Here is a 26299-nt window from a genome sequence, read left to right as displayed (position 1 = left end):
TGAGTTAAATTGATTACTTCCATGAATCATTTACCTAATGATCTCTAAAATTTTAATATGGATTTTTTAACATAAAAGTTACGCATATATCGGACTAATTGGGCCTTTTTACATAATTCTTCACAAATATCTTCATTTATGAGATTATGGCTATACGGAACTAAAATTTTAATGTGTCATGTGTGATTTCACCGTTTCCAATTCAATTTACGTAACCTAGAATGTCGCCGAGTATATGATTAGTGATTTTAATTGATTCTGAATAGAGAATTTGCAAGATGATTAAGTTCAGGTATAAACGCAAGGATACTCCAAAGGATTCAAAAGATTCTAGTAAAACTACTGCGAATTCTAATGAGATCATATTGACGAAAGATGAAAAGGTTTGTGAATTTAGCATTTTAGAAAGATTGAATTTAATATTAAATAATATTTCACAATTATTAATAATATTAAATAATATTTTCAATAATAATAATATTTTATACGCTTTGCTATAGAATTTTAGTGTTTTTAGATATAATTTATATTTTATATTTATATTATAATATTTATTTATTTATTAATTTAGCGAACAAATGAATAAGTTTTATTCAAAATTCGACGCTCTACAAAACAAATTATAAAAAACCTGTTTTGCAGAGCGTCGAATTTTCAATAAAAAATGACACAAATTTTCACTTTTAATACATTTGTTATACCTAAAAATTTTTTTTAATTTTCCAAATTTTTTTATGATATTTCCATACGAAGTTTGATTGAATTGCGCACTATCTAAAAGTTAATATTAAGAGCTAAAACTTTCAGAGAATTGTTTTTATCAATTTGGAACCATTTGAGCCTTGGGAGCAAGGAAATTCGAAAATGTCCCTATTAAGGACCACCCTAGTATACATACATACATAATATTTTGATGCATATATTGTATTTTACTCTGTTCTTTAATCAAAGATTTTAAACAAAATTTGATTGATTTCATAAATATGTTCATATAATTATATATGTATAGGTTTGTCTTGAATTAACTTTTTTTTTGGGTGACTAAGACGTCTTTGGCGTGCGGAATTTTATACGAGTATATAAGATTTTCCTGATTATTTTTGTATATAGGTGTATTCTAAAACATAAGAAATAGATATCAAATAAGTAAATTTATTTATGCGGGTTAAAGTGCGGGTCTAAAAAATGTGTTAAGGTATCCAATTATTCACCTCCAAGCTGAGGACCCTAGAGTGCACCTTGCACAATACATTCTGAAAATATAATTTATTATGCTTATCATAAAAGCAAATATTGAATTGGTCCTTTTTTACCTAAACCATATACATTGATGATCTCTATATTTTCTGAAAAGGGCATCCTGTTCATAAAAAGGCTATATTAAAATGAAAAATGTACTTTCATCTTAATCATAATAGTGTATTTAGTTTATTTTTAATTTAATGACATGATCATAAATATTTTTTTTATTAAATTATATGAATTTTTATGAATCACCAGTGATACAAGTATATATAGTCATTCCTAAAATTTTGATCTAGAAATGTATTTGATCTGATTAATCATATTCTTCATCACGACTTTTACGACCCGATTGCCTTTCAGTATTTTTTTAACATTCATTATGTATATCTTGTCTTTTTTATAAGATCCATTAGTTGAATATGTAATGTCATGACTATTAAATAGACACATTAAATTCATTGTTATGGTTCAATCACAGGTATAATATAACTTTATTGACAATTACATAAAATATATCGGACAAAAGTTAGTTTTATGTAGCCATTAAAGCATCTTCATATCTAAAGTATTTTGTGATTCATCGCATCACTGAATTCCCCGGAATTTCTCCACCGGAACTACTTTGAATACCACGTGACTCACGTTTAGAGACCACATATAATTCCGGAGAATAAAAAAGATAAAATTCGAACAAATCTGTTCAATATTGAAATATTTAGTTATATCTGAATACACAATTATCTAATTGCAATAACTAATACACAAATACTTACAGCAGATTCTTATGCAAATTAAGCAAAATAGTACTTAGCAGCAGCAATTGCATCTTAGGCAAGATAACATAATTAATTTTAGGTTTCAGTAATCAGTGTTTGCCTCAGATAGTGTCTATTTAAATTTAAATATATTTGATTTGATAAATTTAACAAAAAATCTAAATATATTGATAAAACTGTTCACAAGACTTCAAGAAAGTATTGTAAAGTAACTTTTATTTACTTGCTACTTTTGCATTATTTATTTGTAATTATATAAATCTTTGTGTCAAAAAAACATTTATATTAAGTTGAACATTTTCGTTTTGTATTAGAAGTATTATCTGTAAAATTATTCTTATAAGTTTTTAGATTTATGAGGAGGGCCATATGGAACTTTCATTATAATTTCGTATGGTTTACATTACTTACAAGTGCTAAGATCTGTTCATTTTCTTTCACAAACGCTTTTACCTCTTAATTCTAGTACCGCATGTTGTTTACAATATCATAAACATAATTCAATCAAAAAATTAAGGCCAACGAATCGATTTTAGCATGAAACATGCGGAATGAGCACGTTTCAAAATCAGATTTAAAAATTCACCTTGAATCGTTCAATAACGATTATAAACATCTCGGCAGATTTGCTTATTGAGTAAAATGCCAACTGCATAAACTCCATGAATATGCATACTTTAAGACGAGATAAAACTGAGAAATAATCATAAAATCACTTATTTATGATCATTTTTGAGTTGATTCAATAAAAGCGTACTTTGAATGTTGTCTTCAAGGAAACTTGTTTCTTATGATCAGGGTCGAGAGATGGAAAGAAAAATGATTGAATATTTAATTTTATCATATTTACAAAAAATATATTACGATATGTTTATACTATTGTTATTTTGATATATTCTGTTCGTTTTTCTTTATCACAATGCTATTAAATAAATAGTTCTAAATGTATTCGGTTCTAATAAGATTTACTTTAAACACACGAGGCAAAGTAAATGAATATTGAAACAGAAAACAATTTAGAAAAAGTCCTGATTTATATATGACAATATTACTAGTATATATTATAGTAAATTGGCATAAATTTTTCCATATAGCTTTAAGTACTCTAATTTTCAAGATTAATTGTAAGATTTGTGGGCCAATTCTTTGATAAAATAGAAGCATAGCGTTGCCATAGCAACATACCGTTGTTATGGCAACGCTATGTTACGCTCCTTCCTTGGTACTAAAATCTATCAAAATCTATGTATTTGCTGTGTAATCAAGCAATATATACATAAAACCTAACTTCATGTATGTGATATAAATGCACATTAGAAAGATGCATTTATGATAACATTGTGTAAAGTTTGTACGTTTTTTTCGGCTAGATTTTATATTGAAAACGCCTGACTGCATAGTAAATACGTATGTTTCAGTATACAAGTTTTTAGTACCAAGAATGAAGAATAACATAGCGTTGCCATAACAACGCTATGCTACGGTCTATTTTACCGGAAAATTTGCCCCAATATCGCGTCTGCCCATCAAGTAAACATTACCACACCATTGATAAATCCGTGAAACCATTTCCATCCATGTATCCGAATCTCTTACATCAGAAGTAGGTTCCAGACCACCGTATCCAATATCGTTTTCTAATTATCCACGTCGGGCTTTATAATACCTTGTTCTCTTTCTTCCAAGATTAGACTGAATTTTCAGTCGTAAATCGAGAACCAACTAGTGACGCCCGTCAGAGCAATAAAATCTAGTCACGATTTTGATCCATGGTGATATATGATTTTTATTTGTCTGCGACTTGTGTATGACTCAAAAGTTAGAACCTTAAACCGTAACCGGTTCCAGTGAAAGGCTTCCTATATAAAATAAACGAACGAGCGCTCGGCGCGCGCTCCGTGGAACTAATTGGAAACTTGGAGCGGATTAAAGCGTTATATGAAAGGATTTGTTAGGAAAATTTATCTTGCTTGTGATGAAAATGAAATTTAAATTAGAATACTGGATTACAAAAATATTTGAATCAAGTAGCAACTTTGAATAAAAATTATTATACCGTACCATTTCATAAGAGCAACCTATAAAAGTTACTGGAACATATTACGTTTTTATTGCTTATGAATGATGCTTTTAAGACTTTTATGGAAAGGAAAATACTATTCAAACGTGAATTGAATAATAATAGTAGTAATAATAATAATAATAATAATAATAATAATAATAATAATAATAATAATGTAATATATTTCAAATAAATTCAGCAGACACTTGCATACCTATATTAAATCTCATTTTTATTCTATACCAAGTTATTCTGAAATACTGTCATATTTCACGATCAGTTGCGAAAAATAAATCTGGATGAGTAGAAAAATTTAGAAAAATTAAGAAAAATTAACATTATTGTTATTAAATATATTTTTATAGACCTTTGTGTTGACATAATTAGCATGACATAAAATAACAAAAAAACTAGTGGGGTGTATGGCATCGTGTCTTAAGGCAAATTGCTGGAACTTCTCGTACCGTAACAAAATATTCGAGGAATACTGAATGTTTTTTATTAATTGAATTATTAATATTGTAACATTGTCTAATATTTATAAGAATTATATAAACTGAATTGCAAAGTTGTAATTATTTGTTTAAAATATATTAGAACTATAGTCAGAATTAAAAATAAAATCTGAATTATTTTCGTTTTACAAAAAAAAAAAATTTTTGAAAAAAAAAAGAAACAAATTTTTTTTTCCAAGATCAATTATTTTGTTAAGACAAGCAGAAAGTTCTTTGAATCATTTAAATTGAACGCTTAGTTCTCTCAAAAACTGCCATTTTTTATATATTTAGCTCCATATCTTCGAAATGGCTGGGCATGCCTTTGCCAAAAACTAATAAACACTTCTCCTCCCAATCATTACTAATTGAATGTTTTTTAGATCATTCAAATCGGATACTCCGTTCTCTCAAAAACTCGATTTCTATTTTCTGCTCTGCTTTTCTTATATCTTCGAAACGGCTGGACCTGCTTTTTCCAAAAACTAATCAGCTCTTCCCCTATCACTAGGAATCGAATGTTTTTTGAACCATTCAATCGGTTGATCCGTGCGCCCGAAAACGTGACACTGGTAATTTGTATCCATACATACATACACACACACACACATCCATCCATTTTTTCTGAGATATGCCAAAATGTTCAGAAACCTTCAAAACGTCGAGAAATGTAAAAATTTTCAATTTCGATTTTCGGCCCATTACAATAACTTGCCCTACGGGAAGTCAATAATTTATGTGTGTGAGTAGATTATATATTGTGAGACACAAATAGCGACATATAGAAATGAATATTGTAGATAGTGTATTTAGAGACAATAAACGAGTGATTAGAGATGAACGAAGTTAACATTAGTGACAATTTTGAAAGACACATAATTTAATTTTGTATTTTTTAAAAAAAACTTCACCCATTCTACTATTTTGGTAAACACATGATATACCAATATCTTCAATATATGACACACTCTACAAACAAACTTTTAATATATATAATATTATATAATGTCTACATTGAAAATTTTTCAAGTGATTATATAATTGATTCAATTTCTTGACTGCGACATTATTCCTCACTATCGCATTATAAAAACAATAAATCTATAACAATATGTTTGAATAAAGTTTCTTCTAATTTTTGATTCATTTGTATAATTATTCGTTAATTTTATCAAATGCCTCAAACTAATAATATTCTTACAATAACTATATTTTTATTCTATTCCAAACGTTGCGTATTGTAATTTTATTATAATCATAATTACATAAGTTATCAACATCTTTCCATGTTTAATTCTCAACTAGTTTCTCATAATTTAAATGAAAGTAAGAGAATTATTCCAAGAAAATTCATTTATTAAAGATTACCTTGTTTAGTAATTGCAAACTTTTACAAGCAATGCCTGAAAATACAACTGCATTTTCTGGTTTTAACGAAGCAACTTTAATGCAACAGGTTATTTTTATTTGACTGAATAGTATACTATAATATATACTTTATTTAAATTAATAGCATTTTAAAGTTAAAGAGAACGATATAAATAATTATATAATTTTCTAGCATTTTTATAAAATCATTTTCAATGTCTTGCCATGAGTCAAAAATTATTAAAAAAAGTTATAATTTCTCTGCTTTGATCTTTTAAAATTTGAAGAATTAATAGAGATTTTAATTATTTTTATTTAACAAAAAAATAATATGAATGTTTATCCAATGTTTTGAAAAATATAATAACAAATATTTATTTAGATTTAATAATAAATTATTTTTATTTTCTATAATTTGTCTATTTATACAACTGGGTGCTTTACTTGACTGTAGTTTTGCAATTATTCTCATTCTGTTCGATTTGCAAATATCAATAAATCCGTATTCGATTCTGAGAAAGCATAAATCGCATAATGAGTGAATAAATATCTTTGACATTTAGCTTTCTATCTAAAACATGTGATTATGTAAATATATTGCAAAAATAAAATATGTTAAAAAGATGTTTATATTTATGCCACTTGATTGATTAGTTTTTATTCGATTTTAATGTTACTATTAACAATATTCAGATATGAGGTTTTTACAAAAATTTAAGGGTAGAATTAAGTGTGCACTGTTACTACATATGTCCGAATATTGAATTACATAAATAAACTTTAATTTTTTTATCCAATGTGTAAACTTTCTATTCTTATATGATTGATATGATGATACTAATATTTAAAAGGTTTCAATTGATTAATCAAACAATCATGACTTTCAAAGGCATATTGCAACACAAAAACTCTTTTACTACTATCAGAGTAGCTGCCCAGATTAGAATCTTAACGATTTGCCAAATCATCGTAGCATTTGACATTCTATTATAAGGTCAGATTCATATGTGAATTATGGGCTCAGTACCATAATTACCATAACAATAGCAATAGGAGATAAAAAAAATAAAATGAAACACATTCATTATTGTACAGAATAATTTTTGTCAAAAATAATGTTCTCAAATTGCATACAATGCTTTGTACAAACATATATCATTGGGACACGTGCGATTAAGTTTCATAAATGAAATAAGGGTCTTGGACCAACTCTTCAGGCTCTGCAATAAAGCTTAGACAAACTGGAATTATTCATAGGATATTATTAGTTAATAGGACATTATTTACATACATATCTTTATTTAAGAAATCGTAAAATCTATGTTAGTGAAGTGTTAAATTATAATTAGTCGCTTATTGCATATATTATTTTTGCTGAAATCTACATCTAAATAAATCAGTTATGTTTTATGAAATATTCTGCTGAAACTGTTTTTGGTTTCCAAAATGAAATAAACAATCATAAAACAATATAATTGTATTGGCAATGGCACGTGCACCAATAATAATTTATCACGAACTTTAGGTTGGAACTCGTACGAATGAGTCACATTGGTAGATTTTTTCTTTTTTAAAGATAATAATGAATTAGGTCTTAAGAGTCTTATGAGCTGTTCTAATAATACTTTTCAAATATGTTGCTTTTTAGAAGTCAACACAGCAAATAACTTATCTCTATTTGATTGATTTTTCTTACTCATTATTATTTAATACTGTTGATAATTTTAGTTTGATGCAGCAATGCCAGACAATACCTTTATTTACTTGTAAACATATTTTACATCCTTATTTTTATAACATCAGTAGCTCAACTACCATGTTTTGCACTAATAACTATAATATATAGTTAATGCAAACGTATATTTAGAACTACGCGATATAGACTTTTATTGCAAAAGTTTGAATGATCATGATCTCTATAAATTCACTACAAGTTCACAAATTCAATTTCTATACTGTAATTCTAGAGCACCATACGTTTTTTAAACCGCTGCATATCAGATGTTGAATCAAACAAAAATATCCATCTAAAAAAGCAAACCCTTATTTTTTTCATTTCCCAAAATTGAATCCACATTATTCTTTGTATTATTAAATCTGACCAAATATTTTACTAAAAGTCTTAGTTCTGTCTTTACTTACAAGGGAAACCACAAGTTTACTCTTCCTATATTTTGATGAAACTTAGCATGGTGATAGATTTGACAAACAAATTTATTAAAATATTATAAGTCTATGAAAAGTGGTTTAATTATAATAAGTTGTTAAAAGGTTAATATATATTGATATAAAACACTCTTTTCGTACATCTAGCGCGTAGCCTCTTTTTCAAAATTTTTAATTATTTTTTACAATTAAACCACTTCTCATAGGCCTATAATATTTTAAGGAATATTTTTTGATTGTCAATTCAATCATCATGCAAAGTTTCATCAAAACCCCACAAGAGTAAACCTAAGGTTCTTCTTGTAACACTTACAATTTACATAAGTGTTTTTGGTTTTCGCATATTTATTAATTAGTAGCATATTGCTTGGAGAATGTTCGACATTTGATTTACATTGTTTTTAAGAGTAGTTCACAACAAAATGTTTTAAATACTTTTACGTTCCGCATAGCATTATAGTATAAGCCATACAAAGGCATTGTTCTCATTAGCGTGTTGTGTATGATTTGTTTATCAGAACACGTACATTTGCTATTACGACACGACTGGAGTTCTGTAAACCTTGATACACAATTCTAATAAGAGAAAGGAATCAGATCAGACTGCAATCAGATTTATATTGATACATATTGGCGCCTTTTCAAATAATATATTAGCGACTTTTGACATGTCCGACGAGATCATGGAGAATATGATATTGAACATACTATTGTCAGTTTTAGATTTGTCATGATGCATGGAAGCTTGATTGGCGAGTTTCGACATTTAGGCTTTTAGATGATTAAGACTCATGAACAAACGGCAAAATTTTAAGATTAAGATTTTAATAAACATACTTACTTTAATATTCAAATATTTTCATATGATTTTTCTATTCGGATTTCTATCAAAAGGATCAGATATCTGACCCTAGACATCAAGTATAAGTTTGACTGCAGGAGATATTTCTTTGAGTTCTAATCTTAAAATTATCAGGCTTAATAATGTATTTTTAAAAATGATTATTGGAATATAAGTTTTTGCTAAAATATGCCACATTATGAAATCAGACAAAAATTCCTAGAAACAAGCATGTCAAAGAGTTTGCATTGCAAATTTCATTATTCATTGTATCTATTATAGTAACTAATTGTAAACTTTAGGTATTTGCTTTCACAATATCAGATTTTAGCAATTGTAAGTAATTGTATGGTAATTAGTGATTCTTATATATTACATCTTAAATTAACTATCTTTGTACTTTTGAAATCGTTTTTGTATATTTATGTGCTTATATTATGTAACAAAAATATTATATTTTTCGAATTGAGTATTTGAAATAGTATCTTAAAATTTCATTTAATTAATATTTCTTCACAATTAATTAGAATATATCCTGTTTTGTTCAACTTTTTTCTAATAAATTTGTTGCGGTTTTGGTATTCATTACAAAGAAATCACAATATTAATGAACTAGGAATTTTGAAATAAAACTTTAGAAATATTACATCTCTCTAAATCAATATTTGGATTAGTGTATTTTCACATTTTCATTTAATTACAATTTCTTCATAATTAATTAGAATATACGAATGTTTGCTTTACTTTTTACAAATTTCCAATAAATTTGCAACCCCTTTGGTATTTATTATAAAAATATCACAATATTAATATACTAGGAATTTTGAAATACACACTCTAAAATTTATATTTTGTTGAACAATGCAAAAAAACCTTAAAATTCAGTTTATAATTATTACATATAGACTAATCATAGACGAGACGAGAGTTTTCACGAAGAGCCATTTAACATTTTACAAAGGTTTTACTTAAAAAATATATCTATGACTGCAACTGGATTAAAAAACTTTAATTCTAGAAATTATTTAAAATCTTCTTGACTTAGGGACCGATTCTGCCGCATAACAGAAAAAACCATGTGGTTGGTATGCAGTCAGGCATATTTCTCAGGTTGTCAGATAGAAAACCTAACCTAGAAACCCCACAAATCCCAGCTTCATAACATACGAGTGACGTAGCAGTTTATGTGTAGAACGCCTGAATGCACAGCAAATATATGACATTTTGACAGTATTCATTATGATTCAGTAGCATAATGTATGGAAGTTGGAGCGTGACATGGCCTTGCCATAAGATTTTGTTATGCGACAGAATTGGTCTCTTATTTTTTTTAAAAATGCTATTACACTTGTCTTCACGAAACTTTGAGCCTGCTGCAAAAGTTTTGTCTTAACAAAGTCAAACATAAAGTTAATAAAATTTGTTTATATCTTACAACAAATATAATTAAAACTTTTATGCTTAAATAATTTATTGATTATAAATGTTGGTAAGTTTCATCATTTAATCATTAGAGTTATATAAGGTTATATTAATAGCTGTTGTTTAGATACTAATATTTCAATCTTGATTATTAATTACACTTGTATATTTTATCTTTTCATATTAGCAATTTAAATTTAAATGAGAATTTTCGGTGGTTATTTTAAATTATATGTAACACTAAATATTTTTTATTGGCAATTCAAATCATCTGACTTACAAACAAGAATATTTTTTCAGCTGTTGATAGTAAATACTCCATTAGTTTATTTAATTTATTTACAAGAGGTTGCAAATAACGGAATGATATCTCTACATATAGAAAATGAATTGCGTATATAAATTAGATCTGTAGAAACATTCTTTAATGTTTACTACAGGAACAGCTAAACAACATGCCAAGGTTTTGATTTGTTATTAGGAGTGCAGACAAGCTACATCAAACACATATAATATTATGCAGAAATTTTATATGCACTCATAAATTTATATTTAATGATACAATGATATGATAACAAATTATAAACTATAGCTGAACCAGTTCTGCAATTTATGTTAGGTTATTTTCTTTTTAAAAATTATCAGATATTGAATAATAGAGAGGGCGCCAATTTAACAAATCGTTGGTTTTGACCATTGTTCGTAAGTTAAAATATTTGGAAAAAATGAAAAGTAAAATGAACTTGTTAAGTGTAATGGTTATTGTCGAATTAGCACATTTAATTATTTGTACTAAATACGTATAATCGTCAATATCATTTTTTTATAGTTGAGTATTTTTTTAGTTTTAATATCAAAGAAGAGAAAATAAGGAATTCTTCACAAATGCTAAAATTTCTAAAAATTTATATAAAAAGAAACTACAATATTTTTCGAGTTCTATGTAATAATAGTTCATAATGAGCTGAATTAAAATGTATATAGAATATATAAGTAAATCTTATAAATCAAATGTTATGAATAGATATGAAATTTATACCATTTCTTTACAAGTTTCTCAGTATTCTTAGTACTATACAAACAAAAAATCTTTAAGCATAAAAAATAGGAGCGTTGCCAGCCACATTCCTTCGTTGCACCTTCCTATATGATTAATATCTACTTAGCTGCTAAGAAAATACCATGGATTAACACGTATTCATATTCTAATGCATTCACAGAGACGAACTAAAGAATGAAGATGATATACTTTTTATATATAATATCATAAAGTAACTAGTTCATATATATGTAGATCCCAAACGCCAATTTTTTTGATTGTCTGCCATAGCCATAATAAAAACTAGGCGGTTGTACAGATGTTTAAACATAAAAAATGTGAAACAATTATCTCCACAAATTGATTGAAGTTATATTTAAAAAACATTTTTTAAATTTTGAAAATTTTTTTATGCTATTTCCATACAAAACTTTGATAGAATTGCGCACTATCTAAAAGACTATATTAAGAGCATTTGGGAGCAAGAAAATTCAAAAAAGTCCATATTAAGACCACCCTAATATGTATATATAATATCAGTATTATTACATTTATTGAAATTTATTAAAATATCTATAATTTATATATCCGTTAAGAGAGTGTTTTTCACAGAATTGACACTACTGTACAAGCTAGCAAGCCGCCCAAATATCTATTAAACAACTTATTTTAAGATTTTCCAATATTATCAGTAAAAGTGTGTTTAAAAATTAAAAATCAACACACTACATATAATAACAAATTAACAAACTTAAAATAACAAATTAGGATTCACAATAAATTTAACTCATAACAAGTTAAATTAAAATAAATATCAACTTTGCTTAGATAACGTCAAAGTAAATGTTGAACTCATAAATTGTATATAAATATAAAGATGTCAAATTGCCTTACTACATTTTTTTCTAAATAGTATAAATAGTCATACAGTTAGTTTCATAAAATCTTAAGAAATAATTAAAATTACGTGAACTATGTTTTGCAAGCATATATTTAAAAAAAAACAATTTTAAGATTAGTTTTTGAGAATCACCTACTGAGATGATATCCATAGCATTATATGTATTTATATAAGATAATATTATTACTGGGGTAGCCTATAAAAGAACTTTTTCTAATATCTATAAATATTGTTAGAAGAAAAGGGTTAATTTTTTTTTCAAGTTTTTTTTAACGACCTTATGGGCATTTCTGCAAAAGGTTGAAATTATTATACGAATTGAAAAAGGAAAATCAGTTGGCTGACTCCTAATAGCAAACATATTGAAAATAGAATAGGCTTTGGGAGTAGTAATAGCAAAGTAAGTAATAGCAAATCGAGTCAAAAATAGGATGAAAAATGTGTTGATTACCATTGGGTTGCCTTGAACTTTTTCTTTGGTTTGATGAAAAATAATCGTCACAAAAAAACTATAATCATCACAACAAATTTTAGAATGCCAGATCCTGATCACTGTTTAAAAAAAAGTGTCATTATATTGGCATGGAATGGAATAATATAGTAATGAATTAGTTGATTATCTGAATGTATCTCAATAAAGTTACTAATATTATATTAGTAATCGCGAATAATCTCTATATCTTCCAAATGCGGCTCTGATTTTAAGAACATTAATGCATGCATGTAATATTAGCAATATCACATACAGTTTTATGCAGAGAAGATGTGTGTATGTATATCTATATATGATAAAAATGATTACAATAGAATTTCTGAGTATCTTATTCATTTTTTTATATATATATATATATATATATATATATATATATATATATATATTATAAAGAATACGTATACAATGTTATATGACCATGCGTATACATTCCTGTGCCAGTAATCACCGTAGAAAATGTCATTAAAAAATGACAGATGATCACAAAGTTGTGAACAACAATACAACGATGATAAATATTTGTAATATATCTTCAAGAACTCATAAGTTTATTGATAATAATAGAGAAATATGCAAGATTTTTCTATGATAAGAAGACTAAAAATATTTGAAATTTATGGGTAATAATTTTTTTTGTAAAGTTTGCTGTAGAAAGTTAGTGGTAAGTTTTATTGAAAAGTGTTCATAATGAATGTTTAAAAGATTGGTGAGATGAACAAAAGATCGGTGATATGGTGAGAGAACCAATTGGGTGAGATGATTTTGAAGCAAAATACAAGAGTATGTTACCTCTTCGTTCTAATATTAATTAATGATAATGTATTTTTATTTTCACATTTTTCTCTTAATTTTTCTAAATATTTTTGTAATTTTGGTCCATCTGATTTTAGTGAGAATTTGTCCTTATCAATCCTTATTTTCCTTCAATAAAATTATTTTAATAAGAAACTATACTGCTTCAAATAATTTCAAAAGCATTATAAAATATTACTTATCAATCTCGAATGAAAAATCTGGATCATTTATATATCATTATTAAAATGCATCGTTTTTAAAATCCCGGGTCAAACGCTTTCGGTCCACGACACTTAAATCAGGTTTTAAAGAGAGAACTTTTAATTTTTTTACGCATGACACGAAAAAAGTTTTTTATTATTACATCGGCTCGTAACCTAAATATTTTCGTTCAGAAAGTATTACATGCATTCGCTTCTACGTGGCTTTGGCAATGTTTCATAATAGAAACACAAATTTGTATTATCACCAGAATCTTATCCGAATGTAAGGCATTTGATTAGAATCTATTTAAAAAAAATGATTTATTACAATTCAATTAACCGGAATTTAACTTTATTAGATTACTGTTAACCTAATACATAATATCATTTTTATTACTTTAAGTGTCACCGTTAATTATTATTTTGCCAAGTCATTGGAGAAAATTCAAAGTTCAATGACTATGAAGCGTAAATTTTATAGTCGTACAAGATCAAAGTACAACACGAAATATTTGTCAGTTTTTGCTATTTGATTTGTATAATAATGTCTTAAATACACACTTGTTTCAAACAGATATTTAATGATTATTATTTTGCAAAAATTTATATCGGAAACCAGTTTTTTCTATTTGTACTACTGCCATAATCAATGTAAGGCGAAAGATGATGTTTACTTACAGATTATATTTAAAGATGAGATTTTTCGCATAATTTCTTAAAATTGTATGTGTCTACATTTTATTCAGTTTGTGTTTTGAAAATATGAAAAAAAACACATATGCTAGTAATAGTATATAATTATGTAATTATACACTAGTATATCTCATATTATATCTAGGCATTTAAAATTCAAAATGACACTCATGATATAATAAACAAGAAAGAAGTGCTTGCGAAGCTTAATTCGTTAGAAGCTTTTATAATATTTTGATGGTTGAAAACTATTTTCTGCTATACTTTTGGGGCTTTAATTAATAAAAAATGGACTTAGGAGCCAATTCTAGCGAAAAAATAGTAATAATCGCATTAGTTGGTTGTCACGAACTGCGAAAAAACTATGTGCTTGATATTCTATCGAGTTTTTCGCACTATATCCACTTTTAAAACTTAAACTACAAATCGAACAAATGTCAAATAACTGTTTTCCTAATTGCAAGTGCAAATTTTTGTTGTCACATGATAAAACACGGTTGAAGTCGTACTAAAACACGGTTGAAGTGACATTTGGAAGTTAGATTTTAGAAGTAGACAGGCCTCATATTGGGCCAATTCTGCCGTAAAATAGACCAAAGTTATAGCAACACTGTGTTATGCTCCTTTTTGGTACTAAAAACTGTCAAAACGCTCTTTTTTGCTATGCGATCAAGATTTTTAACATATAATCTAACTTACTTCTTCGACGTAGGTTAGGTTTTACATCTTCAACAGCAAAAACGTAGCATTTTGACAGTTTTTAGTACCATTTTATATGAAAAAAGTAGCAAATCATAGTGTTGCCATAACAATGGACTATTTTACAGCAGAATTTTTCCCATAGTGTGAAAGGCTTGATAAAACAGCCTAAACATAGATTTTTGACAGTTTCTGACTACCAACTCGTACTATGATTTCACAGAAGAGATCGACAGCAACACATAATTATTTTGTGGGAGTAGTAATGTATATGATAGTATAAACTCCACTTGTATAAAAATATATAAAATTTATTAATTATAAAAATATTACAATATCAAAATGACAAATCCAATTGTTTTCTCTCCCATGACTAGCCTGCTTGATCCCCACACTCCCACAATTTTATCCGAGAATTGTACCTTTAAGTTTCGTGGACAGCTTTTATGAAAATTGTGCTATTAATTAATTGAGGTTTATTTAGTTACGTATTTCAGAGTTGTACTCAGATTTTATCTACCTAATCTGACTTATTATAAAATTTTTGATCTATATTCGACTGTCCTGTACACGAAATTCTATATTTAAATAAATTCACTTAAAGGATGAGCTACATATGAAAACCCTAATTTCATTCTGTTTATGTTAAAATCTAGGCAAATGTAAAATTTAACAACAACACATTAATATCCCCTAATTTCACAACAATCATAATATTAGAAACTTGTCCTAAAACCGAAAGCTTATAGGTACAAGAAATTTTACAATAAAACCTAACTTGACTGTATCCATATCCATTTTGTAAGTCGAAGTTCAACGGACGCGCTCCATTAGTACGACTTCGGTAGTTGAGTTTGTCTGCGAGAGAAACGAGAAGCCAAAAGACATAGATGGGTGTGAATGTGTGCGGCTACTTGCATCAATAATATTGCCGGTTTACCGTTATACCTTTGCAATATCACAGGCACGCACTTAAGAAACCCTTTTGGAGGTCTGATAGTAACTAAGCTTCAAAGTCGTAGTTAATTATTAGAGACTGATCAAAAAGTTATGAGACTAATGATAATATATTATTTTATTAGTTCACATCTAACCTTATATTCTTTTTTTCCAGGAGCTCTTCTCCCAGCTTCAGTATTCTGCCGAGCGAGTGTTGGCACCGGATTCATTAAGACGAGCTTTGGCTGGCCATAGTTCATCTCTATCAACCACCAAAAGTACTTCCAATGGTGTCGATTGTGCAAACACTGCTGACAAACAAACTGACCAAAATGGAGGAGATCCAAGATTTAGACTTGGCTCGATGGCAGACGCTAGCGAATGCTTCGAGCATATCTTGCTTAGATTACATGCTCATTTGACAGGTGAGATAAAACATTTCCATATCTTAAAAAGATACTTTGATAAAAAAATGATGATGTATGATTGGTCAATATTTCTAAGAAAAGTATGACTAATTGTTTAACAGTATCCGCGAACAACATTTTGAATTTGCTTCTTGGCGACATCAAAATAAGTTAAATTTTTACAAACCTAAGTTTCCATTTTCGATGTTGCCTCATAACAATACTGAATTGTCTTTTATCTCTTGCAGCTGATTTGAAAGTAATCTTTGTCTTAAACCTTTCAGTTAGTCATAAATAATCCCCATTCAATGTAGCAGTCGTTAATTTTCTCTCGTTGACCATTGCTGCCACAATAAGTAATGAATCAGTTTTTGACAGTCAGCTAATATATGATTGCATTCCCTTGACCCAAACAGGTACGGCCAATGCTAATGGAAGTATCCAAGACTTTTCGACGAATTGCGGGGATTCATGTACTTCCCCGAACTGCGTGCCTCATCGTAAAGTTGCGATTTCTTTGCTGGAAAGGAGCGTCTGCCAAAATTGCTCGGCGAGCAGTGAATCTCTACCTTTCACCCAGGTTTGTAAAAGATAGTAATATAATTATTATTATTATAACCAGGATCTTGAGAAAATCAGTATAATATCGAAGATGATAGTATAGATATAAGCATTTGTTGTGCAGCATCTGTAGGAAATCACCATAATATCGAAGATGAAAGAATAGATATAAGCATTTGTTGAGCAGTATCTGTACCTACTTCTTAAATGAATAGATCACGATATTTTTTTACAAATTGTAAATATCTTTTAATATAACCATCTTTTTGATTATTTGTGTTTAGTATTATTTCTTGTTAATATGAACACCACCAGACTTCAGAATCGATTACCACTTAATTTAATTTAATTGATTTACCATCTAACGGTCAAAAGCTATAAAATTTTATTAATTAAAATTGTGACATTAACTCTTGATTGATTTTTTTACATTTACTCATGTACATTGCTTTAAAAGTTGCAACTATCCCCATCTTTAGTATATATGATAGAAACCATTCCATATTTGATCAACTTATTTGACCCATACTCATATTTTATACTTGTTTATCTATGGGTATACCAAACATAAGTTTGTATACTTTAGTCAATTTTTTTTTTAATATATTTTAACAGCAATCAGAACCTTACGTTCTATGAGCTGTTGGGCTGAAACTTCTCCTTTCTTCGTATTTTTTAGGTGGTAACCCAATGATTAATCCATCCATATTTGATGATTTTTTGTTATTGGATTTAATCTAATAGGGCTGACTTTTTATTGGTGCAACAATGCCGGGCAAGGGCTATTTTTACTTGGAAATATATTGCTATCTATATTTCCAAGTGAAAATCGTTGTCACTGCTGCCTGACAACAGGCTGCTCGAAGTGTGTATCGAACCCGGGACCTTCGATTGGTCCTGGGTTCGATACACGGGTCCCGTCGCTCTTAACCGCTTACCTACGGGCGAGCCCATACTTTAGTCAAATAAAATTGATATAGAATCTTTTTTGTAAACAACTTGATCTAGCAACAATCTTGAATGTTATATCTTTTTATTTGATATCATACTCAAGCTCAAATCTGATTGCTGAATCCAAGATATCAGACCCAAATATAAGATATCTTAGATCGTGTAGATCTTGTTTTTCTTTGTACGCAGTTATGCATCGATTACTTGTCCTGATGCATCAGATACAAGAATATAAAATAATAATTTCATGAAAATAATTAACAAAGCTATCAATACTACTCACAACTTCCATTCAAAACCTGTTCACAGTTCCTGATTTTAATATTAATATATTGCATTTGTCTATTATTATTTTGGTTTGGTTCTCAAGGTAAAAAACAAATGCTTCAAGAAGTTATTAATGTTGGTTATTTGAACAATTTGCTGTTGTTTTTGGTTGCCGCCGGCTCGGCATGACGTTTATTCACAACGACAAGAACTTTTCTCACAACGGCAAAAAGTATGCCGTTGGCCATGGACCACATTACATCATTAGAATGTGATTAGTGCTATGTACTCGCCTCTTATCATAAATAGTATCTTAGATTTGCTTAATATTTATTGTTTGATGAAATATTGGGAATAATGATTAATGATATATGTTATGACGAAAATTTAAATATGCTTCACTTGAAACCATTGCCTACAAAATATTAGAGAAAGAGAACTTCTGTTAGGTATATTATATTATAAGATGATTCCAGTAATTTAAAATAAAATTGAATACTGGTATAATGTTTCAATTATAATTGTTCAACATCTGATCTAAGTGCCTCATTTTGCTTAATTTTTTTTTAATTATTTGAAAAAAAAAATCAATTATTTTATTCGGCAATTTTACTGTGCCATTTTATCCATTCCATAAGTATGTCATCTTGTCCGAAATTGAACAAAAACTAGTGGGGCGCATGGCATCGTGCCATAAGGAAAATTGCTGGAACTTCCCGTACCAAAAATTATTATTTTTTTAAAAACGATTAACATTTTTGAAAACATTTTACTTCGAAAAAATTAGATTTTTGAGAAACTATAAATTTGACAAAAAATTACTTTTTTAAAAAAAAAAAATTATTGAAAAAAAATGTTTTCTTTATTTTGACATTTTTTGGAAATTCTTAACTTTTTTTCAAAGCAATCGTACTGCTTTAACTGCATAGAGACGAAATGCCAAAGCGCGTAAGCGCCGCGTCGCCGTCTAACGGATAAACATTGGTACGGAACCCATAGGAATGTAAAAATTTATACTTATTGTTAAAATCTCTATAAAATATCTGGTAATTTGATGTGCATATGTCTAATGATCATTTTTGACCGTCAACTGGCATTTTTTTTACTTTTTTTATTGGATCTCCGAAACCGCTAGACTTGCCTTCATGAAAATTTGTTCAGTTCTTCATCTTGTTAATACAAGTAAAATGTTTTTTGAATTATTAAAATCGGACGCTCCGTTCTCTTAACAAGTGAGTTACCATTTTTGGCACTTTTGGCCCCGTATCTTCGGAACGGCTAGACCTGCCTTCGCCAAAAACTAATCAGCACGTCTCCTTATCAATACGAATCGAATGTTTTTTGAATTATTCAAATCGGTTGATCGGTGTTCCCGAAATTGTCGACGAAAATTTGTATCCGTACACACACACACGCACGCACACACACATACCCACACACACGCACGCACACACACATACACACACATACGGATACATCCATTTTTTCTAAGGTATGCCAAAATATTCAGAAACCTTTGAAACGTAAAGATATATAAAAATTTTCATTTTCGATTTTTTTGCGATTACTATAACTTACCCCATGGGAAGTTAATAATAATTAATGAAAATTCCACAAAACACTTGATTATTGCAATAATGTTGATCGAACTCACTTGTACTGGCATAAGTTAATTGATTTTAATTGCAACAATTATGGATATCAATGACTAGGTTCCCAAAATGCATGAGAAAAACCATCAATCAATGGGACCATCTTGATTTCTTTTAGCTCTTTTCATTGAACATGAGTTTAAAAAGTGGCGACATATAAGTATTATATTCAAGTATCACTGATTAATATCAGGAAAGTGAATTTTTATTTATATTTATCCTCGTACTGATTGTGAACTCTGGCATTTTCTCTTTATAGATGGTGCATTACGTGAGCGCATCTGCCGTGACCTCGCAGCATCGCGCTCTTCGCCAACAAGGAAACAATATTGTTCCTGGCGGCGCAAACAATTGCACGAACAATGCGAATGGGTCAAACACTTTCGGACTGCTGCTTCGTGCTGCAGGAGGAATGGGAGATATTAGAGATTGTCCGGTAAGACACACAGTGGTTTCATAATTTTATATTTATCTTTGTTTTCTAACAAGTTAATATTAAAATGTTTTAAATTATTTTATTTGTGATAGTTTTTTACCAATTAAACTAATATATTGCTTTGTAATCCATATTAACCATTTTCCTACGATTGCCGTCTATAGACGACATCGAGTGTGTCAACTTTTGCTTCAAAAGTTACTACTCCGAATTAAATTATTAAAATTTCTAATTTGTTATGGTAATATTCAAATCTTTAGAAGCAATATTGTAAATCTTTGAATATATTTTCCTTGATATGGATTGGAAAATATGTTGTGTAACAAATACTTGGGCGGCTTGCTGGCTCATACAGTAGTGTAACTTCATGGAATAGGGCCTTCAAGTGCAAAGTACTAACTTAAACATCATAATGCTTTTATAACTTTTATTTAAATTATTTGCATTAATTACAAACCAAGTTTTCGAATTCCTGATTTTGCAGTAGGAGTAAAAATAGAAGTAAATTGACTTGAAATGATTAATATACCATAACACCAGGACCACTAAAAAAAGTTAGCTGGATTGGGTAGGCGACTTGCGAAACGAGTTCTTGTTTAATATTTTTGAACATCTAAAAAGCGTTATTATCGCATATTAGTGAACTTTAATACAAGGCAGTGAAATTCTTCAACCAGCTCATGTAGGCACGCCTGAGATCTATTATTTGTTTCTAGATTTATTATTTGTTTATTTTTCCAAATTACTAAACATTGTGGAATTAGAGAATATGTTTTATTTTTTTCTAAAATTGCAATTGAAATAGCCAATTTTCACAGATTTGTACGCAATTATTTTTTATCGCTGAACACAATTCCGAAGTTAAAATTGGTGGTCAAATGGCAGGAAATCGAAAAAAAAAATAAAAATCGCCAGAATCACCATTTTAGAATTTTTTCTCCATGATAAATAAAATCTCATAATGCATGTCATTTTCTGGTTCTTTAATCCTTAAAAGATGTCTGTAAAGGATATCTGCAGCGCTTTTATCATCCCTGTTGAGTATTTTTTGCAACTTCCAGCAGTAATTTTCAAACATATTTTGAGGTAACAACAACTTCAAACAACCTTTGCAGATTATATAGAGGCCATGGAGGGTAAATATGATGGCAAATTATTGCTGGAAGCTGCAAAAAGATGCTCAACAGGTTATTCAAGGTTTCGCAGGTTATTTAAGGATTTAAAAAAAACAGGAAAGGCCAGAAATTATGGGATTTCGATTATCACGCAGAAAAATGTCTACATCGGAGATTTTGCCGTTTTCTTAAAACAAATCAATTTTCTATCATTTGACCCTAATTTTCACTTTTGTTTCTTCTTTAGCAGTAAAAAATACATTAGAAACCATATGTCGCATTTTTTTTTGTCAACCTGTGTAATTAGTTATGTTTTAAAATTGTTTCACTTAACCATCGTTTTTTTATCATTTTATATGATAAACAATCAGTGTATAGCATAATAATTAACGATTTATTAATATTATTTCTCAATTCGTTCAAGTCTTGATTTTATACCGTATTTTAACTATTAAGTGATTTTACTAGAGCATAGTTTCAATATGTAGATTTTGCAGGAAGTAGTAACATGTTTCCGCATATATACATAAGGGCAAATTAATTAAATAATTAGCTATGATTTGCTTTATAATATGCTTTACATTTTATAAGAATCAGAAAACGGATATGACCATAGGATGCAGTTAATTTGGTTGGAATAAATTGAAATTAATTATCCACGTACCTACTGATTTTTTATGAAATGAAATGAATGAGTGAAATTTTTCGATCCACTGAAGATATTTATCATATTTCACTAGTATCAAATTAGGAAAATATGTTTAGGAATCTACTATCGGTTACATCAAGGGCCTCCTAGGCATGTCATTAAGTGAAATGTAGCAGATATAATTCTGTACGCGTTACATTTATGCAATTATCATCAAGAAAAAATAAACGAGGTGTACTGGTAGAGGAAACGCGCGTGCCTTGAAGCGGATGTCATAAAAGAAGAAATTGAGTTTACTATTTGCACTGGTTACGCAGTGTTATTCACATTTTGTTAAATCATACCTTGTATAATTTATACACATCATATCTGATTACTAAACTCTTCTTAATCTAGTTGAAGATTTAATACTCATTGATATGCTTTTGTATGTGTATGAATACAAATGAGCAGAGTTAATGTCCGCCGGACTTCCAGTTCCTATTTTTTATGATCTTCCTTTTCAGACATATACACATTGATTCAGTAATCGTTTGATTTTTTTACATATTATAATTTTCTTACACTTTTCTCATGCTTTTGTATATTTTAATTGAGTAATTTTGATGAACCCATTTTAAAAGCGGAAATAAATTTCCTTGATAGGATAGGAATACTAATTGGTAATGACATCCTAATAGAAATAATGCTTATCTCTATATTTTTTTACTCTCAAACGTATATTATAGTGGTACGTTACTACCACGATAATATATCAATGTAACTAATTATGTTTTATTATTACAGAATACATGCGGTGCCAAAATTCAAATACACCGCACGTTAACTAATACTCCAGATATAATTTCCGTGGGAGTAGTCTGGGATTCGGCCAATCCGACCCAAGAACATGTAGCCGCAGTATTGGACGCTGTTGGTACCAATCTACGTCCTGGTGATGTTTTCCACTGGTGTGCTCATCAAGCTTGGGCTAGAAATACCAGCCATTCTCTCGTTGGAGTTGTCGCTTATTACGGGAAACACTATTCAACTTACTTCTTCCATACGAAGCTAAAAGTGTGGGTTTACTTTGACGATGCTACCGTGCAGGTGGGTTGATATTAATTGATTACTGTTTCAACGTGAATTATTATTTATTGACAAGCTAATGACTTTTAAAACACCGTGTTTTGTATTTGAGTGGGTTAGATTTATGATAAACGTATTATTAAAATATTCATATTTTAATTATTATTATTATGTCCAGATATTTTGCCAATTATTGCATTACTTTATATAATTTCAACTAATTATTGGTCTACATTTCTGTAATTGAGATTTCTTATTATTACACTTTTTTCATCTAATCAAGTTTTTTCGCATCAGTTTGAACACGCATTTTTACTTAATAATTTATTTTAGGAAATCGGTCCACATTGGGAGCAAGTTGTCGAACGCTGCAAGCGAGGTAGATGCCAGCCACTTTTGCTGCTTTATGCAAATCCGAATGGTACTCCTATTGAAAGTACCTCCAACAACAAAGGTTCAGTTCCAAATACAAACAACGTTATCAACAAACTGCCAGAGCACGAATTGAACACTGCCCAATTGTTGGCAAATCAGAATTACATGCAAGCTATGTCTAATCCAAATATGGTTGTAAACAGCAATAATTTTGTGCAGCAAAACATGAATAATTCAAATTATTTAATTGGAAATGGACCACAGAGTAACCAATTAATGCCTTCCCAAAATTATTCGCAAAACTCACATAATCAAAGCAACGGATCACAAGTTCCTAATGGACAAATGCACCATAATGGATCTATGATGTCGTCGATGATCAGGGCAAATACCCCAAGCAATTTGGACAAAGGGATGGCTTTTATGGTAAATGGTGGAAACACTATGACAGTTCAGCAACAGCAAATGCGAAGATGCCTTACTCCCGTTGTAGGAAATAGAAGTCAACTGGCTCCAAATCCTCAGAACGATTATCAAAACTTGACTGTTATTCAAGAGGCTATGAGCTCCAATGGTAAATAATATAGCTAGAAAACAAATTAAATAAAAATCTTGACCCATTTATTTAATCTTTAATTTATTTTCAGGTGGCCCACAATCTAGAGGTTTGCACAGATCGCTAAGTGCCGGTTCTTCCTTACCACACATGGCACAACAGCACACGAATCAAATGCAACAACAGAATTTGAATCAGTCGTATATCCAGCAAGGGTATACTGGTCAAAATATTAATCATTCTCAAATCGCCAGTGGCCAACAAGAAAAAGCCCAAGTAATGCAAAATACTGCGCATATAAATCAACAGAATGGTGTGAATCAGGCGTTATCTCATTTATCATCAATAAACGATACTCTGAATGATGCGAATCAGGCAAGGAGACGAGATTCAATAAACCATCAACTATCATCAAATCAACAAATTAACACTCAAACTATGAATCATATGCCCCAAACTGGATTAAATCAATCGGCTATACAAACTCTTTCACAGGGTGGTGATAGCTTATCGCCCAGCGATTTGTCGCTACCTGAACATATCGCTATGAATTTGCCGAGAAGGAGGGATTCTGGAAATTGGAGTGGAGATAGAAATTCCGCATCTAGCGCTTCTTCCACCACAGCTACAGAATGTGGTAATAATCCAGCCGCTATGCTAAATTTCCATGGATTACATGGTAATGGCAATAACGGAGGAAAACGTATGAATCAACTAGGATTAGACCAGGGGTAAGATGCGCAAAAGATTTAATTTTTAATTATTTTGTAGTTGATATTTTATATTTTGTCAATAATCATTATGTTACTTATCACATATTTGTCTTTTCAGATATGATTCATATTCCTTGTCTTCAACCGATTCATCTTCTCATATGTCAACATGCTCCAACTCTAAGTCCAGCCACATGCAGTCTCCAAATCTGGCCCAAATTCCTGAACAATATGATATGCAATCTCCTTTGAATTTTGATTGCGAGCAGTTGTGTGATGAGGTTGAGAGACTTTTAGAAGCAAGTAGGAGAGCTGAAGATGCACAAGACCTGAATACAGCGCTGTCTTTGTGCTCCAGAGCCAGTTCACAGGCTAGACTTGCGATGAATGCACCTTACAGCAACCCAAGAGCCATGACACGAGCCCGTATGAAGCACAACACATGTGTCATGAGGGCCAGAGGTTTACAGAAAAGGATGGAACCTGCTGGAAAAGTACAACCATCACATTCTAGGCAGAGTTCGAAGGATAAATCATCAGGTGAACATAGGGACTACATCATTCTTAACACTTACAATAATTTCTTCATTTAATCTGTTTTTGTTATTTGCATTATATTCAGTGTATTAAACTTGCAATTCTAATACTTTCTCGAAATTTTCAGGTTCGACAAGTGGTCGTGCATCAAGCAATCACTCGAGGCAGAACTCACGAGATAGCATTGATAAAAATTCTTCAAATAAATCGCATGTTAACAGCGAACCTGTCAACAAAGTCAGCAGATATCCAATAATCAGATCGCAACGGGTAATTTACCACAGTTTTTCAGGAAAGAAACTAAGTCATCTGAAAATGGTGCAGTGAAGAATATTGAAATTTATGCCACATTACCCAAGAGAAATAAGTTATTAACACCTCCAGTAAGCCCGAGTAATTCACAAGCGAATCAAGCAAATGAAAAACAGAGCCCGGCAAACACCTCAAATGAACGGCCAAGTAGAAGTTTATTTGGACGCCAAAAGGATCAAAGCAAGCGTAGTAGAAGCGAAGATCGCGGCAAAATACAATCTGATTTATCGGTTATGCCAGATAAATCAGAATCGTTAGCCAACGCAAAGGACACTTTGTTGCGTAGAAATAAAGATGAAGAAAAAGTAGACAAAGACAAAGAAAAGGCCGGTAAAAAGCAACATAAAGTGAGAAGAAAGCTTTTGATGGGTGGTTTAATAAGACGTAGAAATAGAAGCATGCCGGATCTAACTGGAAAGTGAAGAACAAGCTAAAATGGAACAAATGCGTCAAAAGATGATACGTCTATCCCAGCACCCTCTCCATCTCTATCTTCAACAAGTAGTGGCTACTTGTCTGAAGGACATCTTGAGTATCAGCCCAATGGCAACGTGAACTCATCTA

The 26299-nt window shown here is 29.7% G+C and overlaps 1 protein-coding gene across 1 annotated transcript; it reads left to right on the top strand.

Moving 5' to 3' along the window:
* Positions 1–278: 278 nt before the first annotated feature.
* Positions 279–26157, top strand: LOC113371234 (probable serine/threonine-protein kinase cdc7). Its single transcript, XM_026611872.1, is given in 11 exon segments — positions 279–383; positions 16312–16390; positions 16478–16561; positions 16960–17123; positions 20234–20410; positions 22961–23263; positions 23576–24191; positions 24265–24904; positions 25005–25426; positions 25551–25685; positions 25688–26157. Coding segments are annotated over 11 exon segments (3195 nt in total).
* The last annotated feature ends 142 nt before the right edge of the window (positions 26158–26299 follow it).

The sequence above is a fragment of the Ctenocephalides felis genome, unplaced genomic scaffold (genome assembly GCF_003426905.1).
Source record: "Ctenocephalides felis isolate EL2017-DRISC unplaced genomic scaffold, ASM342690v1 CF-g0.4_SCAFFOLD_01492, whole genome shotgun sequence".
In the NCBI taxonomy this organism is placed as follows: domain Eukaryota; kingdom Metazoa; phylum Arthropoda; class Insecta; order Siphonaptera; family Pulicidae; genus Ctenocephalides; species Ctenocephalides felis.
The sequence above is the reverse complement of the archived record's forward strand: the minus strand, read 5'-3'. Positions and strand labels throughout refer to the sequence as shown.